The sequence below is a fragment of the Brachyistius frenatus genome, unplaced genomic scaffold (genome assembly GCF_029030835.1).
Source record: "Brachyistius frenatus isolate BFR_SWC_R1_liver_20210118 unplaced genomic scaffold, ASM2903083v1 Contig_7, whole genome shotgun sequence".
NCBI classification, from domain to species: domain Eukaryota; kingdom Metazoa; phylum Chordata; class Actinopteri; family Embiotocidae; genus Brachyistius; species Brachyistius frenatus.
This window is the reverse complement of record NW_027210606.1, coordinates 5,434,568-5,451,490: the sequence shown is the minus strand read 5'-3', so window position 1 is coordinate 5,451,490 and position 16,923 is coordinate 5,434,568. Positions and strand designations below refer to the sequence as shown.

The following is a 16,923-nucleotide window of genomic DNA, read 5'->3' as shown; positions in this document are numbered from 1 at the left end:
TGCTTATTGCACAATGTAGATTGTTAATGGAACAAATCTAGCTGTATCAGCTTTATAAATCTTAGTACAATGACCATAAAATCTAAACTTGTTGACTTGACATAATTGAATCACGTCAAGCTCACGTGTTAGAAAACATAAAGTTTTCATATTATTTTGACAGTTTTGAATTTTTGTGTAGACTGCACATGAACATTTTGCTCCATAGATGAATTGGGATTTGTAGGAACATTTTAAAAGCTAAGATTTCGTCAGGGTTGTATGTCAGATTGATTTGGAGTTCTTCTGTTCTCTCGTGGTCAGCAATGAATTTAAAATGACATGTTTTGTTTTTCTAATGGTCTTAAAAAAAATGTTTACTCAAAATTGCATGATTTTTCTTTTCATTTAAAAATGTAGTTTTACTAATACATTATAACATGGTGAATTTTCTGTTTAATTACATAAGTACTAATCCTGTCACATTGCTGTTTGCTTATAAATATATCTAGTACCAGCATCCTATTTAAACAGACTCAACCTAATGAGCTGCCCGTAACTACGACTCTGATGAATATCCTGTCACACTGTTTCCATACTGGCTCCATTTCATTATTCCACAATAGAAGTACATTTAATTTACAAAATCGATACTCACGCGTCTGCCAAAATGCCACCAATCAAATATTAATATGGATGGGAAGTCAAGAGATGGACAGATATAGTGGCTTAAGTGCTTTCTCGTATGAAAGCCAAAAGACGAGACCATCAGCGAACAATGGTTCATCTAAGTAGTCTCAAAGCTATTTTTTATTGTACTTCATTAGCCAGTATCCTCATGCTGAGGCACACTGTTTGACTGCACCAGCTGCTCAATAACATCAGACAGCTAAAGAAACACGTATTGATTTGATCCTGAACACGCCATGAATAGCTTACTAAAAATGGAGACCTGGAGCTAATATCCCAGTCCCCCGGCTCGTCACGTACACACTCAGAGTAAATCAAGGAGGAAGTGGTCAACAGGAAGAGGTCTTCAAAACCTGAGCACTGCCGTAATCATTGTAAAAGCAAATCAGGGTAATTAAGATGCCCCAAACAAAGACATATTGGGGAGGGGGAGGAACTCCTTTATTCTGTCTAATAAGAACGTCTGTTTCAGTTTCCTGCTGAACCCACAATGCAAACACTTGCAAACATCTGCATCCCTGAGCAACTACTCAGACCCCAAAACAAAGACCTCACTAAATGCAAGTCTGATTCAGGCAGTTTCTCAATTTTACATGTCATGAAGTCACATGTATTTGATATTTTTTCCCACTGATAAGACATTCTGCAATGTCCATTACGTGTCCATTTTGTAAAGAATTATTGAATCAAAAAAGGTATCAGAAAAAATCAGCACCCAACTCTTCACACTCCATACATGTGAATCCTTACATCACTGACCCCTCATTTAAAACAGTTTTCAGCTAAAATAAACAGGAGGTTTATGAAGATAATTGAATATAAGTCAAAAATGTCAAGATGTTGTTGTTTTTTTGTTTTTTTTATATATCTATAAATCAGGTTATCTGATTATCTTGGTTTAGCAAAATCCAGAGCGAGTCTATTGAAGGGTTTCCAGTGTTACCCACCAGATAATTCAGTAAACCTACTTCATGATAAGGGACCTGTCTTGGCAATTATTGATTAATTTGTAGTCATACAGTCTATGAAGTGTCATAAAATGATGTAACACACCCTTCACAGTTTTACAGAACCCAAAGTGGTGTCACCGAACAGCTTCTTACCAACTGTCCAAATTTCAGCACATTTGAGAAGCAGAAACCAATCGCTGCTTCTGAAATCAGAGTTTAATAATTCCACTCAACAAATGATGAAAATTAGGAATTTAGTTGAATTAAGTAGAAGTACTTACTTTCGGGTCAGTTAGTTTATTTAAAAGCACCATACTAATTAATGCATTATTTGGTCTTTTCAGCACATCGAAGTGTGAAATGCAGTTACGAGATGTGATTGCTCTAAAAACCTGCAACAACACCAGTGAAAAAACTGTCTTATTACAGTTGCGTATACATGATGAAAAATACATTTAACATGAACACATCTCATTTGATATAATTTGTGTTGTCATGACTTTAGATAATAACACTGATGGTATCAGTATCACCATCATACAATCAAGTAAATTCAGATGAGCTAATTTTCAGTAGTTTACAATATCCTTGAGATGAAAGCTCAAGAGGTACACAAGCAAAGATGTACTACAGGGATGAAATACTGCAGCTGTAGATTTAGTACTGTGTGTAGACCATGCAGGTTAGTCACGATAGAGCTGTTTCATGCCAGCAATTGTCTTCGGGAACCTGGTGTTCAGTGTGACCTCAATTCTTATTTAAAATGTATATGGATGACTCCTCGAGACACAGATTATATGTTCTTCTACTTTATTCATGTTATGTGAGCAGTGCAGGTGATTATGTTCTGTTTTCTCGCAGCAGTGCAGTTTTTCAGCAGCTACGTGTGCGATCCAAATAAAGAGCTGACTGACATCAGGCCTGATGCCAAAAAGACTGTGACACTAATTAGAAGTAAGGGGATAGATCATAAAAAAAAAAATTATTGAATTCAGATCAAATGTAGATGCTTGTAAAGGACATCGTGAGGTCAAATCTCTTGGCTACCATTTTACAGACGATTTAATAATTGACTGAGATACACATGGATTAAATTATAATCTCTAGGTGACAGAACTGTACCGTTTAATGTAACATGTAATGTTTTAGATAATCCAAAAAGGTTGTGACATGTGAAAACAGATTTTGACTGCAACTGCAGTTATGAGATAAGAGTGAGTGCCTCATCGAAAAAGATATTAATCCTGATGTTCCAGACTCGTATTACAAACGCTGACCAGATGGGTCTCGTTATGCTGAATTTCAGTAAAATTCTTCAATAAATATGGCAATAAAAAGCCACTTGGCTTTAGAGCCTGGCATGAATATTAGTATGTTTCTTTCTCTGCTAAGTGACTGTATATAAAACTGCAGAAAAGAGGGAAATCATCTGTGAAGATATTGTAGGACTCTAGTTCATTAATACCAACATAGTATTATTGGTTTATACATTTATTATTCTGAAATTTTGGAGTAAGGGTATTGTAAGTCAGAAGGAGGGGATAACTTTGCTTTTCATATAATGAAATGGAAGATTCAGCTTCTCTCCGAATCCCAAAGTCTATTGTATGTTCCCTAAACAAAAGTGAGTGCTGTCACAATTAATCAAACTCTATTGGTTGAGTCATCCCTGCGCAAATTCAAGATCCACATCATGTAATGCATTAAAAGGAACTGCCTGGAAAATCATAAGAACACAAGTCAAACAAACTGGATCAACAGTCACAAACAGTCATTTCAATTTGACTCGCAAATGCTAAACGTGACAAACACGGTCAATTTTCTTGGATTGAAAACTACAATGGTGCAAATTTAAAGCCCCCCTGATAAACGTTAAAAGTAATTTCTTCAATAATTCCCTAATTTTATGAGAACAAAATGTTAACAAACAAGCATAGGTTTTCCTATGGACAGTGGGAATATGTCCCCACCGATATTTTGGGAGGACAGAATTGCCCCCTCCAATATTTGAGCAAACGCAGTTGCACTGCCTTTGGCGGGAAGTCATAGAATTGTGATTTGCTCTCCCAGAGACGACAGCCAAGACTTCCAAATTAGACGTGCTATCATTTGATTACTCTGACAGTGGGATATCTGAAGGCTTACGTCCCGAACAAATATTGTACTTACTGCCAGACAGGAGGACGCAATCAGCGTGCTGACAACGGTAAGTTATCAGGGCTGCCAGTCCATACATCAAACATAGGTGAACTCTACCTCTACTGTCGGCACTGCACAGAATACATAACTTGGTCCATCCAAACTCCTTTTGTACTTTTTGTACTTTGTAGGTATCTTGCCACCGCCAAAACAGAGAAGGGACATGCAGAGAGTGGTTTCACCGCCCAGAGCATAACAACAGGTAGCAATTGGTAAATCAGTTAAAATAAAAACCTGCTCACTCCCTCACGTATCTGGCTTTCAACCCTTGGAAATATAAAGTCACCTGATCTTAGTTAATCATATTAGGTAGTGTTAACTGCTCTGGCACGGTAACCCTGGCTTCCCTCATCTTAAGTATTAAAAATAAAATGGGTGGATCAACATCATGAGTCTAATTTCATTCTAGAAATCCCATGAAAATCTCACTGTTATTGTTGCATGCAGATAACACAGCGACAGGATGGAGAAGAAGAGCAGGCTGATGTGGAGACAGGTGCACCTTTATGGTTTTAGGTGAGCGCCTAATTATAAATTATAGTTTGAAATTATAGGGAGGTTTGTGTGCGTGTCTTATCTTTAAATGGATCATTGTATTTGACAGGTATTTCAGAATTAAAGTGAACATACCGAAGGGAAAGTTGAGGGAGAAGCAGCTGGGCCTTCAGGTGAGGCCTTAGAATGACACCGTGATTAAACAAATGTACATGTAATATAACCACAGTCTACCTCCTAACTACCCTCTCACCACATGTTGGGAGTAGAGGGTGGATTATTGTGGCCCAACCTCCGCCCTTGCCCGCAAGGACATTTAAGCAAATGATTATCAATGAACCGTCATTGTTTGTGCACCTTAGACATTTGTTGATTTACAATCAGTACAGCCCCCGTCTTCATCGTTTTGTATCCGTCTGCATTTGGAGCACCTTGACAGCACACTGAAGGGCCAGTAACACTTAAACACAGACAAAAAGGCCGTCCTGTAGTTGTTGTTCATCCACCCGTACAGGATTGGATTGACAAACGTCGAGCACATGGCCACAATGTGGAATACGGTGAAAAGCAGCTTGAAGTCCTTCATATACAGCACAGTGCTGTCGATGTCAACAGCCAGCTGGAAGGCGTGGAAAGGCAACCAGCTGACAGCAAAGACCACCACCATGGTCAGCAGCATCTTGGTGGTCTTCTTCCTGCGCTGCTGCCGGTCGTTTCGACCGTGAGTCATGTGATTCTTCAGTTTATTCCAGATGCGGATGTAAGCCACAGAGCTGATGGTCAATGGTAAGCTGTATTGAAGCAGAAGCATTGATATACTGTAGATGCTTCCATTCAGGTTGCTCTCTGGCCACTTCTCTGTACACACCTGTATAGACTCATCCGGTGAGAGATCGAACGTCCCGTATTCCCTGAAAATGGCGAGTGGGCTGGCCAGCATGGCGCTGACGGCCCACGTGATGGCAATGATCCAAGCACACATGTCTTTGGACATCTTGGTCTCCATGTGGTAGATGATGCTCCTGTGGCGGTCCAGAGCGATGATATTCAAGGTGATGGTGGACACGTGCACGGCCATGCCTTGAGCACAGGGCAGCATGAAGCATAGCACCTGACCGAACATCCACTCGCCATAGAGGGTGTAGACGAGGGTGAAAGGCAAACACAGCGTGTTCACCAACAGGTCGGCAACAGCCAGATTCACAATAAAGAAGTTGGTCACAGTCCGCAGATTTTTAAACTTGTAGACGACGTATATCACTAAAGAGTTTCCAATGACTCCGAACAAGATGATGGTGCTGTAAGCAAGGATGAGAATAACTTGAACTCCAATCAGCTTTGTGCTGTCATCCAGTTTCAAAAAGTTCTCATCATTGATTGCAGCTGAGCAGCAGTTTGACGATTTACCTTCCAGTTGAGAATCTTCCAGTTGAGTCAGGTTTAGTTGATCTGCTGTATCCATGGTGAACAGTCCCCATAAGTCAATCTGGGAAACAAATATGGAGATCAGTGTGAGAAATGGACATGCATACATACACAATTCTCTGAGGCTTTACTTTCTGTTTTTGCATCTGAAACCTGGCAAAAAGTTTATTAGATTGCATGTTACAGTTATTTTCCAGTTATGATTGCACTGGTGCCTAATGTTTAACTAGTATTACAAATGAAGATTACCTGGGATTCATCAGACAAAAGCTCTATAAAAGCTCTATAGGATGAGATGGATGCAATGAAAATATTAAACAGTTGTTTTAACCCTCAAAGGTCCACCATGAACTAAAATGTACATCTTAAATATCATACAGCGCATTTGTAGTCAGTAATTTATACTGTCAGTAACTCCAAACTCCTCAAAGTGTCACCAGAAGACAAATGAAGCATTGATGCTCTGCTTTCCAACTCTTAGATAACTACTGTGTGTGTTAGTAGATATTAACTTCTACCATCCAAAAGCACAATACACCTTTTGGGAGGTGGATTTCATTTTAAAGGCTCCTGCAATATCACACTAAATGCACAAACCACAGCCACTGTGTGCTCCTTGAATAATAAATTCTGCAGTGATCTGCAATGAAATGTTAACATTTGATAATTATAACAAATCGTTTATCTTTCAACAGAGCAAACCTGAATCTGTGACTGATTCCGTACTCGGCTGCTGGACTTTGAAAGTCTTCTATTTGCATTGTTGAATTAGTCTTCACACTGACTGTGGGTCTGTCTCAGCCTAATTGCTTTGTATTACAAGTATTCACTGCGCCGAAAAAAAAAAAAAAAAAAAAAAAACATTTTAGAAGTTAAAATGCACCAGTTCTTGACTTCTGTGACGATTTGTGATGATTATCTATAAAGAAAAAGACATCATATGTGAAAGCACGCAGACCAACATCCACTCACCTCAATCTGCACAGTTGGATTTTTGAATTCCTCTCATTGCTCTTGCCTCCGGTAAAGTTTTGACGTGCTTCTTCTAGTTCCCAACGAACAAACTAATTAAACCAACGAAACATAACCGGCATAACCTCCTTCTTCCAAGGCGAAACAAAGTGCGCACAGCGGCAAAGCGCGCAATATTTACCAGTGCGCACTGCAGTCCGTTTGGCACTGGGCTGCGTTAACCTGAGACCGTGAGAGACCGAAATATGAGGCGGGTTAAATCACAGAGGAAACGCGCCTTCCACCAAGCAGTGTGATTTTACGTTATGTCTTCTTCTGACCGAGTGTAGAGTGGGAAATGTGTGCCAACACTGGGAAAAGGCAAAGCACAGAGGGATAAAGCAAAGTGTATTTTTCGACATTTGCTTTCAAATCCCATTGAAAGGCGCACAGTGAGAGAATATGATAATTTAAAGTCCAATTACGACGTGTTTGAAGACAAATAACTCATCAAAAACTGTTAAAACGTATTATTAATGGTCAAGAGCTCAACTCTGAGAGTACCTCCGCAGACCAGTCCCTCAATTAAGAAAATACAATTTATCTGGTTTACAGACAATATTCTGCAAAGGACAGACATTTCTACTACAAAACTGAAAAAAAAAAACTTCCTCCAATTAAACTTCCTAACACATAACTCAAAAATAAAATTAGATATGAAGATTGTGTCATCCACTAAATGTTCTCCTTGCAGCAGTGAGACAGAAGTGACACACTGAACAAAATATCACCACCCATGTGTTGAGTATTTATGCACACTTATGTGCAGACTGATTCGTACTGGAGCCAGTGCAGTCTGGCAGTCTGGCTCCCACATATAAACAGGCAATTATGTATTCACATTGAAGTGTGTGTTCAACTCACCTATAATGCACGTTGAGGTTGTTTTTTGCATGGTGAAATAAAAGGCATCATCATGCAAGATATTTTTCCACCTTCAGAATTGAATAGGAGGCACAGTGATTCTCAAAAGCACATTCAGGTCTTCCATCATCAATTATTTACAGCATTCTTGTCAGTCAAGACAAAAACATCGTTTTGCCCAGGTAATATGAATGAGGCAGGAAACGAAAGCTACACTGACTCCACAACCCACAAATTGCATCATCACTATAGACCTCACTTTGTGCAGTGACCCTCACATTTTAATGAGTGGGACTTTATAGTTTAAAGTACAGCATAATGTAACTAGTTCATTTTAAATTATTAAGCCTCTGGCTTGTCATTGTAATGATTTGATTACCACTGTTATAAACTAAGAAACCATCTGGCCCCTAGAAATAGAGTCAAGCAGCCTCCTTGGCAAACAACCACTTTGCCCATTTGTGTAGCGACACAGATGGTGAAGTAATGAGACAACTCAGGAAACCTGAATAAATGGGTATGTTTCCCCCCATGATTTTAGGAGGTGGAGCAGAGTGTTAGGATGACCTTACACTAACAAGTCAGCATGGAAAGACTATAAACAAACAAACAAATAAGCAAGGCCAAGGCTAAACAAATACATTATCCATGCCAAAGTACTTAGCTAAATAATGTATTTAAATACAATAAAATTAAAGTTGACACCTTTTTATTTGTTGTTCCCCTAAAACTGTTTGTGTGTAGTGAGGGCATGAACCTTTTTGGAATCTGAAGGAGAACATGACAGAAAAAAAAATGCTCTAACAGGACAGAGGTTCTCATACTTGCTTAAAGTGATCATTTTTGGCCACTTGTGGACAGCAAAAACAAACTGACACAAAACTGACATATGGTATTATCACTTATTAAGTTGGTAAAATTTGCTAGCAAACAGTTGGCTTATTTATACAACCAGCAGATAAAGACTGACAGAGCATTCATTTGAAAGTCTAGCAACCTGATGAATGTAAATCCATCATTCAGTCTCTTTTTAGTGCTGCTATAAGCCTGCTAAACTCTTGAGCTGCTAAATGTTTCACTGTGTTTACAAACTAACTGTTTTCTAACTTTGTCTGTGTACTATTCAGTGCTGGACAGATAATGTACAGTGTGCACAATCGTTTTCGACGGCAAAAGAGGTTGCGAGAGTGGTGACAGTAAAACACTTACCACTATAAATGTGGGCGTCATCTGTATAATGTGAATGTGTAATCTTTTCAGAGAGGCATTATTTGGCATTGACTTTAATGTTATCAGCCCATTAAATTGCTGTTAGGCTATTAGTTAGTCACTTACATAATTATGCTTCAAACTTCCCTTACTATGCGACTTCTAGGAGGAAGTGTTCAGGTATATAGAGTAAGAAAGTCCATGTAGGGAGGAGGTCTGGGTAGTTAGATGTATGAAACACAAGGGTTTCTTCACCCAAGGGACCACAGTTATTGTCCCATGTGAAAACACAAGATAAAATTGACCTTTTTGAAGTTACATACTTAAGTTAACTTGCTTAATGTTTTTTATCTCACGTGATGTATGTGATGTAACTTATTTAATTAACATACTTATTTCAACCGAAACCACAATCTTTTCTTAAACCTAACCCAACTGCAAGCCTGTCACAAGGTCAATCACAGGTTTATTGTTGTTACCATAACAACCAAGGTCGGGTATGCTTGACGTCGGTACTGTCTCAAACACAGTATCTCATTGCCTACTGAGCCAGCTAAAAAATGGAAAAGGCCCCCTAGCCATACCTAAGATCACGATAACAACTATGGGCAATTTTGTGCTGATAGCATTCACAACAGTTGTATTTTGCAATTTTTTTTGGTTACCCTTTGTTTTTGTTTGATTCTGATGCAATAAAAAATGTGAGATATCTTCTATTCTATTTTATTCTTATGTCAAGGCAACCTCCTTGGGTGAGTTTACTTCAATTTATATCTGTATCTCTAGCGACATAAGAGTTTTTTTCTGAATCTAAATTAGATAAACAGGATTCAACCTCAGTCATGGGTGCCATAAATTTGAGTCCAAATAACAATAAACACAGAACCAAGGCTTCTAGTGTGTGCATAAAGTCAATTTATACTAGTGTTACAACACTGCTCTCTTACAGCTGGGATTAATATTCCTTCTGCCTGCTGATAGACTACTCCCATGCATCAGTATTCAGCATAATTACTATGGCTGCTGCTGTGCAAAAAAACTGAAACTGTAAAAAACACACAACACGGTCTCTGTGCCGAACCTCGCAGTTGCCATCACACCAGTTCAACTACCTGTAACAATCTCCAACAATGAAAAATACGAACAAACTACCAAACAATAAGCGACTGATTTTCCATTTTTGTCTTGAGAACAGGAAGATTTGCAATAAACAAAAATTGTGCTCATCAAACTCAAGCTTGAAAATGTTGGTTTAGTTTTGTACTGGGCTTGAAATACATGTTATGTGACCCAGAAGCCATAACATTGTTGAAATATGTTGCTAATTTAGTCTAATACGCAAAAACAAGGTAGGTGTTCCATAGTCAATATGTCATTTATTTTCCATAATGTAACTTCAAGTTACACCATTTTGGTATCATTACAGGTGAATAGTTTTGTTTGTCTAATTTCAGGAGAATCTGGGAAAGAAAAACTCTGGAAATGTTTAATTGAGTCATTGTAATGTGACAAAAGAGGGTTTTATTTTTTGACAGACAAATCTTTGGTGGCATTTAATTAAAGAAAATAAAAGAAGTTATTCTGAACGACAAGTAAGTATGCAAATTTAACATTTGTGTAATTGTTGGACTTAATTTGCATGTAAATATCGGTGTCATGTGCATATGTGTATGTAAACACAGATGCTCTTAAAGATTTTGCCCAAATGTGGGAAAGAAACAGAAAATAGCAAGAACCTACACTAAACCCTGTGGTGTGCCAAAGATTGTGTTAAAGAGTGGGTTATCTGGCAAAAAGGACTTAAGGACTTGACTGGTGTACAGCACCTTCTACATCCAACTGCCCCATCAAGGTGGAGTCCATGTGGTCAAAGTTTAAATTTCGGGCAATATAGTTGAGTTTAGATTTCAGTTCTGAAAGCAGCTTATTTAAAGGCAACACACCCCATAAATGTGCATGCACCCATTGTTTTATACAACCCCGTTTCTCAAAAAGTTGGGATGCTGTGTAAAATGTAAATAAAAACAGAAATTAGATGATTTGCAAATCATGTAAACCCATATTTAATTATAAAACAAAGACAGCATATACAATCGAAACTAAGACATTTTTTGTTTTATTGAAAAATATATGCTAATTTTGAATTTGATCCCTGCAACATGTTTAAAAAAAAGTTGGGACTGGGGCAACAAAAGGCTGGGAAAACTTGATTGAACATCTCACAACTAATTAGGTTAACTAGTAAGAGATCAGTATCATGACTGGATATAAAAAGAGCTTCCCAGAGAGCCAGAGTCTTTCAGCAGTGAATATAGGGAAGAGTTCACCGCTCTGTGAAGGACTGCATGAGAAAATAATGCAACAATTTAAGAATGATGTTCCTTAACGTGAAATTGCAAAGGGACAAGGCCGAAAACCAATTTTGGATGGCAACGATCTTCAGCCCCTTAAGTGGCACTGCATTAAAAACAGACACAATTTTGCATTTGGAAATCACAGCATGGGTTTAGGAAAGCTTTCAACTGGTAGAAATAGTTGGAACCATTTCACGTATTTGGACTGTAATTTCCCTCAAGGCTGTGGCTAGGACAATATAATGAGATAGAGGCTATATGATCATACAGTCTCAACTATAAAATGATCAAATATCAAACAATATTAAAAAAAAACATCACCATAAAGAATTCAGCTCTACCTGGAAACTGCCTTCTTGTGCTCTCAGTATAGATCAATCCCTCTTTTTTCTCACAGAAACAGAAAACTGGATTTTCATAGCAGCCATGTGATATACTTTATGTTTTAGGGTATTTATCGGTAGCTAAATAAGGGAGAAGTTTGACATCGTCTGGGAATATAGAAATGAAAATCAGATTTCCCACGGTGAATCCAACCTGAAGTGGCAAAACCCAGTTATTCTTCAATCTCAGCAGGGACTGTGCACCTGCACTCCATTTAATACAACTTATGGGATTGAGGCCATTACATTAGTCTCTCGTAAATCAATACATAGTGCTTCTCTGCAGGATTAGTGCCAAAGTGTAATGTTAAAGCAATTATCCTTCTTTAACATTTCTTTGACCTGTATTATACAAGTTAAAGACACAGGTATATGGGCTATATAGTTTGACTCGAGGGACTTTTTACTAAGAAAATAGTTTGATGGCAAACATCCTGACATCATTTTGATTTGTATGATACTTCCACATCATTTTATATGTTGTGAGAGGCCCATACTCAACCTTGGAAAGAGTATTACATGAAATAACCTTGACTTAACTTGCTTGTGATGGAGGTTGCTCAGTTTTGCGTATGGAGCTCTGGCCATGTGAGAACAGATGGTCTCTGTACATTGTCTTTGCTGTCAGATGTGATCTCCCTATGGTCTGACTCCTAGTTGAACATTTTGAGTCTTACGCAACTAAAACTAGTATGTTTTTTTCTCATCATTTTATAATTAATCTAAAAATGCACCTTTACCTGATGTGATTGATTTAATAATTTTTTGTTTTTTTTTTTTTTAGGTCTAACTTGTATATTTTTGTACGAATGATTATTGGTGTAATACCTGCACCTAGTTCCCTCATCACCTCCACATTACATATGTATATGCACATTAGTCATGGCTTCATATTTTCTGTTGTGCCTTTTAGCCCTCTTTTTCCTGGCTCTGTTTTGCTCTTTGGCGTGCTTTTACATGCTCCTGTCTGTTTTGTCCCTGTGGACTTGGATGCCTATTCTGACTGTCTTATCTTCTACCCTAGTTTGCTGTTACTTGTTTTGCCTCTGCATGATGCAGAGACACAAACTATTTTTCAAAGAAAAAGTTTTACCAGGTCATAAAACCTTTCTGAGAATTTCCTCAAACTTACATCTTGATTCATCAAAGAAATTCTAGAATAACAAGGAATCCAGAAATTCAGCAACTCAGTTTAGTTCAGTTTGAAGTCCTCACATAAATCAAAGACAGACTCTTTTTAAAAAATGTTATCACTTTCTCATTATTCTCCCATACATCTTGTAGAGTCATCTAGTGGCCGTACTTTTGTATTTGTCCTCTGCGAGTTCATTTGCTTCTTGTTTAGGTGTTGGCAGTCATCCTGTGTCGACTAAAGGAGCGATTGTGTGCTGAAGGTTACAGCTTGGTGGGGGAGATGTTTGTGTGTTTGTAACCCGGTTTTAGTTTTATTATGCAGAAGCATTGTCATTGTTGTTAGAATGAAATAACCATCTGAATAGGCCTTGGACCTTTTCTTGTTTTTCATATTAGTTCAGTTTGAGGTTCATTACATCCCCTTATGTGCTTACATAAATTGAAGACAAATCTGATTTGTTACTTATAATATTCCTTGCTCACCTCTAATTGAGTCATGACCCATTTTATGTTCCCTTTGACCACAAATAGGATTTATAATTGAAAACTTGAAATAATCCTTGTTAATCACCACCATCTTTTGTATTTATTTCATCAATTCGATTACGTTTTTTTTTGCTTTGTCTTGCCAAAAGGGTTAGGAACACTGTGCACTGCATAATGCTATTGTTGTTGGTTATGCAATGTTAGAAAGTAGACCACGTGATGAGCCAAACATTTGGCTCTTACCAGAAGTGTTAAAGGTGTATTCAATGGACCATCCAATTACGTATTTGAAATGTTGTTTTTATCTGGTCTATACGAGGATGATTCAAAGACAATAAGGAAGGCAGCAGGAAGCAGGTAGAAATACAAGTTTAATATACTGGCAAAAATGAACATGACAACTAACGCTGTTACATGACAAAAGAAGAAACGTATTGCACTTTGTCCAAGCCAACATTTCAGGTACAGCAGGATGTGAGTGTGCTATTACACTGACTACTTTTATTCAGTGGTTTTAAAGGTGATAAAATATGCATCGTAACACGAGTTCTGGCCACATATTGTGTGTACAGTACCATCACACTATAGTATAAGTATATCCTATCTCAGTCTTTGCTTTTTAACATCTGTGTTGAGCTTCATCTGAGCCTTTACAGTTTTGCGACTGTGCTGTGACAAAATCCATTTATTACCTATGAACTGCTCCTACTTAATGAGATTAAAGTTGAATATAAGAGCCAGTGAACGTTAACAATGAATAACAGACAAAATTAGACATCTAACAGAAAAAAGTTTCATAGCACCGCCATTATTTGGAGCAGATTTATATCCTATCAAGGCAAAAATAAAACACAAGCAGTTATTTTACACAAAAATAATCACAACTATCTAAACAGTAAACACTGACATTGTTTATCATATTGAAGAGCTTTGTTTCTCAATGCCTTCAGTCTCACAGTGAAACCACAGGACTTTATTGTAGCGTTCCACCAGAGTCTTTTCTCATGACTCGTCTCACCAGAGGTCGTTAGGCCGCCATCCAGATGGTGAATGAGATGAGCACAGTCGGTAAAACTGTCAGCGGTGTGACACAGCCTAAAAACAGCGCGATGCATACTCCACACAGCGCAGTCAGATAGGCGCTCATTCTGCTGAACACAATCTTCCGCACTATCGTGCAAAACTACAGAAAAAAAACAGAATTAGAAAGTGAGACAGTGGAAAGTAAAGGATGAATTTGTAAAGCAGCAGAAGTCTGTGGTGAAAGGAAAAAATCTTGATGACAGTAATTTGGGCATAAAGTAACACTAGATGGAGCTGCTCACCTCATGAATAGGTGAAGTTCATTTTCAGTTCAGTGGACTGAAGCAAACAGGTCTCTGCTGTGGAAATACCCTCATATGACCAAATGTCAATAAGTTTGAATTTAACTATTAAAGTAGTCACTTAATGGGAAATAAGACTGCTGAGTCACACACCCCCATAAATTCTGATAGATTAATGCTACTTTAGTCAGTATTGCAGCTTTGCAAATGCTACATGTGCAGTGAACCTTAAACCTTCAGGCTTTTGCACATGACCTTTGCCATGCATCAGTCAGCAAGATGCAAAGGCAGAAAAGAAATCTGATTTTGTATTTAAAAAAAAAAAATCATAAAATAATAATCACAGAATTTTTTTTTTTTTTTTTTTTTAAAGCTGCTGAAAAGTGACATAAACATTAGTTTGTTTAAAGTACATTTCATAACTTTCTCTGATGTATTTAGCATTAGAAAGTCTGCAAAACACACCGTCTACACTAATTCATTACAATGTGGAGCAGTTTTGTAGGATAAGTTCATATTTTTCCTGTCTAAAACAATACTTGCGCGCTAATGTGTACATTTAAGTAGTTCTTGGTCGTTATAGTGGTCTCTCCTGTCCACACTGGCTGTAAAGATATTTGTTCCTAATGTTCAATGATGTAGCCAAAAACTAGATCCACAGCCATGCTTCTGTGCAAAAATGCTTTTTAAAGTTTAATTAAAGCGAATGTGAGCCTTCAGCAATCTGATTATGTCAAATAAATTGTCTTACTAAAAAAGTTTCAGTAGTTTTGGTTCAATATATTCCCTCTTTCTGAGGCAGGGCATTAAGACATGATATTTGTATTGCCATTATGGACAAGAGGATCAATTGCACTGACTGAAAACTGTTTCTATGCCCATACTGGTCAGTCAGTGTCATTGTAAGACAGCACTGAGAGCATGAGGAGGTCTGTCACTCTACCTGGTATGTCTGGTAGCTGATGGCCATCCCATATCTGCAGTACATCACGTAGTGTTCACAGTTGTACCACAGTAAGCTGTAGGTGACTGATCCCAGCCGTTTCTCAGCCCTCCGTCCCACCTCGTCCCCATCCAAGGGAGGCTGGTTGCACACTTTATCCATGTGGTTGATCAGAATCTCTGAGCCGAAAGCAAAGTCCACCAAAGAGTCCACTCTTACACTCGCCACCTTGGTGATGACCCCCAGAAGCAAGCGATTGTTTGTCACCATCTTGGCGATTGCAGATTTATTGTTGGAAATCAAAGGCAGGATGTCCGGGATGAGATGAGCCACACGGTTGTCACCCAGGTAAATTCCAAAATGTGTGAATAACGTCCTGGGCACTTCTAACAGGTCGCCACGCTTATACAGAGACGGATCATACTTGGAGTCCTCTTCCTTTTCGGAAGCCACGAAGAAAAAGTTGATGAGTTGGTAGAGAAACATGATGGAAGTTTGTAGCAAACAGCTTGGCCCTGCATGTTTTATTTATGTTGGAAATGGGAGGAGTTTTTAGGGATTTAGTATTGGCCAATGTTTCAGTGTGATTTTGACGGGGGAAAAAATTAGCTTTCTGTAATCGCTTTGCTGTGTGGTTGGGTTTTGAAACTCTGGCCTTGTTTTTGATGAATTAAGGTCAAGGGTCCTAATTACTGAGGATGACTTGGCAGCAAGTAAAATCCTCATTTAAAAGGTCACGGATATTAAGCCATCATACTGATTTAAACAGCCTTTTGTTGTTTGTGGACTAAATCGGGCAACATCTAAAAATGTGTATCATCGTTATTAAGCTCTTTCTTGAAATAAATTCATATCAAACAAATACCGAATTGTAATTACATGTGAACTATAATATAGAATTATCTGAATTATCTCAATATTTGGTCATATTTATGGATTTTAGTCCAATTTAAAAGAAAACTTGATGTGATTGTTTGACGTTTTGCTGCTCTTAAAAAAAATGTTTTTGTTGTGTATCTATACTGCACCTACATAAACAAGCTGTAATACTGTTTTAGATGCTTTCACACATAACCGTTTTCACAGCTAACATTATTATTAATCAGCATGTAGAGCTTTGCCTCCACTGCCATGTGGATGTATATGGAGATGTATGAAGACTCAGACTCACACAAGGCACACAAGTAAAAATAGATTGTTTATTACAACAGCTGTCAAATTCACAGCTTTATATTACCTACTATAAAATAACCTCTATATGTAAATATATAGAACAAGATACCATTTTAGTCCACTGTTTTACTCACGTTTGTGGTGACAAAAATGTTAGCAAATCGCTGTATTCTGATACCATAGATTACCCTAAACTTTTATGAGAGAACTATAAGGAACAATAAATGCAGATCATAATATAAAACGTTCAATATTGTCTGCAGAGTCAAATTCATTAGGGTTGTAAAGCATCAGGCATTGCGT

General features: G+C 37.9%; 2 protein-coding genes across 2 annotated transcripts; both read right to left on the bottom strand.

Moving 5' to 3' along the window:
* Positions 1–4,671: 4,671 nt before the first annotated feature.
* npy2r (neuropeptide Y receptor Y2) lies at positions 4,672–5,787 on the bottom strand. The gene has a single exon (XM_069689410.1). The coding sequence runs from the start codon at positions 5,773–5,775 to the stop codon at positions 4,672–4,674; it is 1,104 nt and encodes a 367-aa protein (XP_069545511.1). The 5' UTR covers positions 5,776–5,787.
* An 8,419-nt stretch (positions 5,788–14,206) lies between these two features.
* Positions 14,207–15,933, bottom strand: LOC138615657 (lecithin retinol acyltransferase). The gene is made up of 2 exons (XM_069689409.1): positions 15,448–15,933; positions 14,207–14,362 (listed from the first exon to the last, which is right to left on the bottom strand). Exons 1-2 carry the CDS (start codon positions 15,931–15,933, stop codon positions 14,207–14,209), a joined length of 642 nt encoding a protein of 213 aa, XP_069545510.1.
* Between the last annotated feature and the right edge of the window lie 990 nt (positions 15,934–16,923).

Excerpts from the sequence above, each read along its gene's own strand:
- npy2r (XM_069689410.1), bottom strand. The coding sequence starts at position 5,775 with ATGGATACAGCAGATCAACTAAACCTGACTCAACTGGAAGATTCTCAA.
- LOC138615657 (XM_069689409.1), bottom strand. The coding sequence starts at position 15,933 with ATGTTTCTCTACCAACTCATCAACTTTTTCTTCGTGGCTTCCGAAAAG. Across the intron at positions 14,363-15,447 it reads TCAGCTACCAGACATACCAG|TTTTGCACGATAGTGCGGAA; the intron begins GTAGAGTGACAG and ends TTTTTTCTGTAG.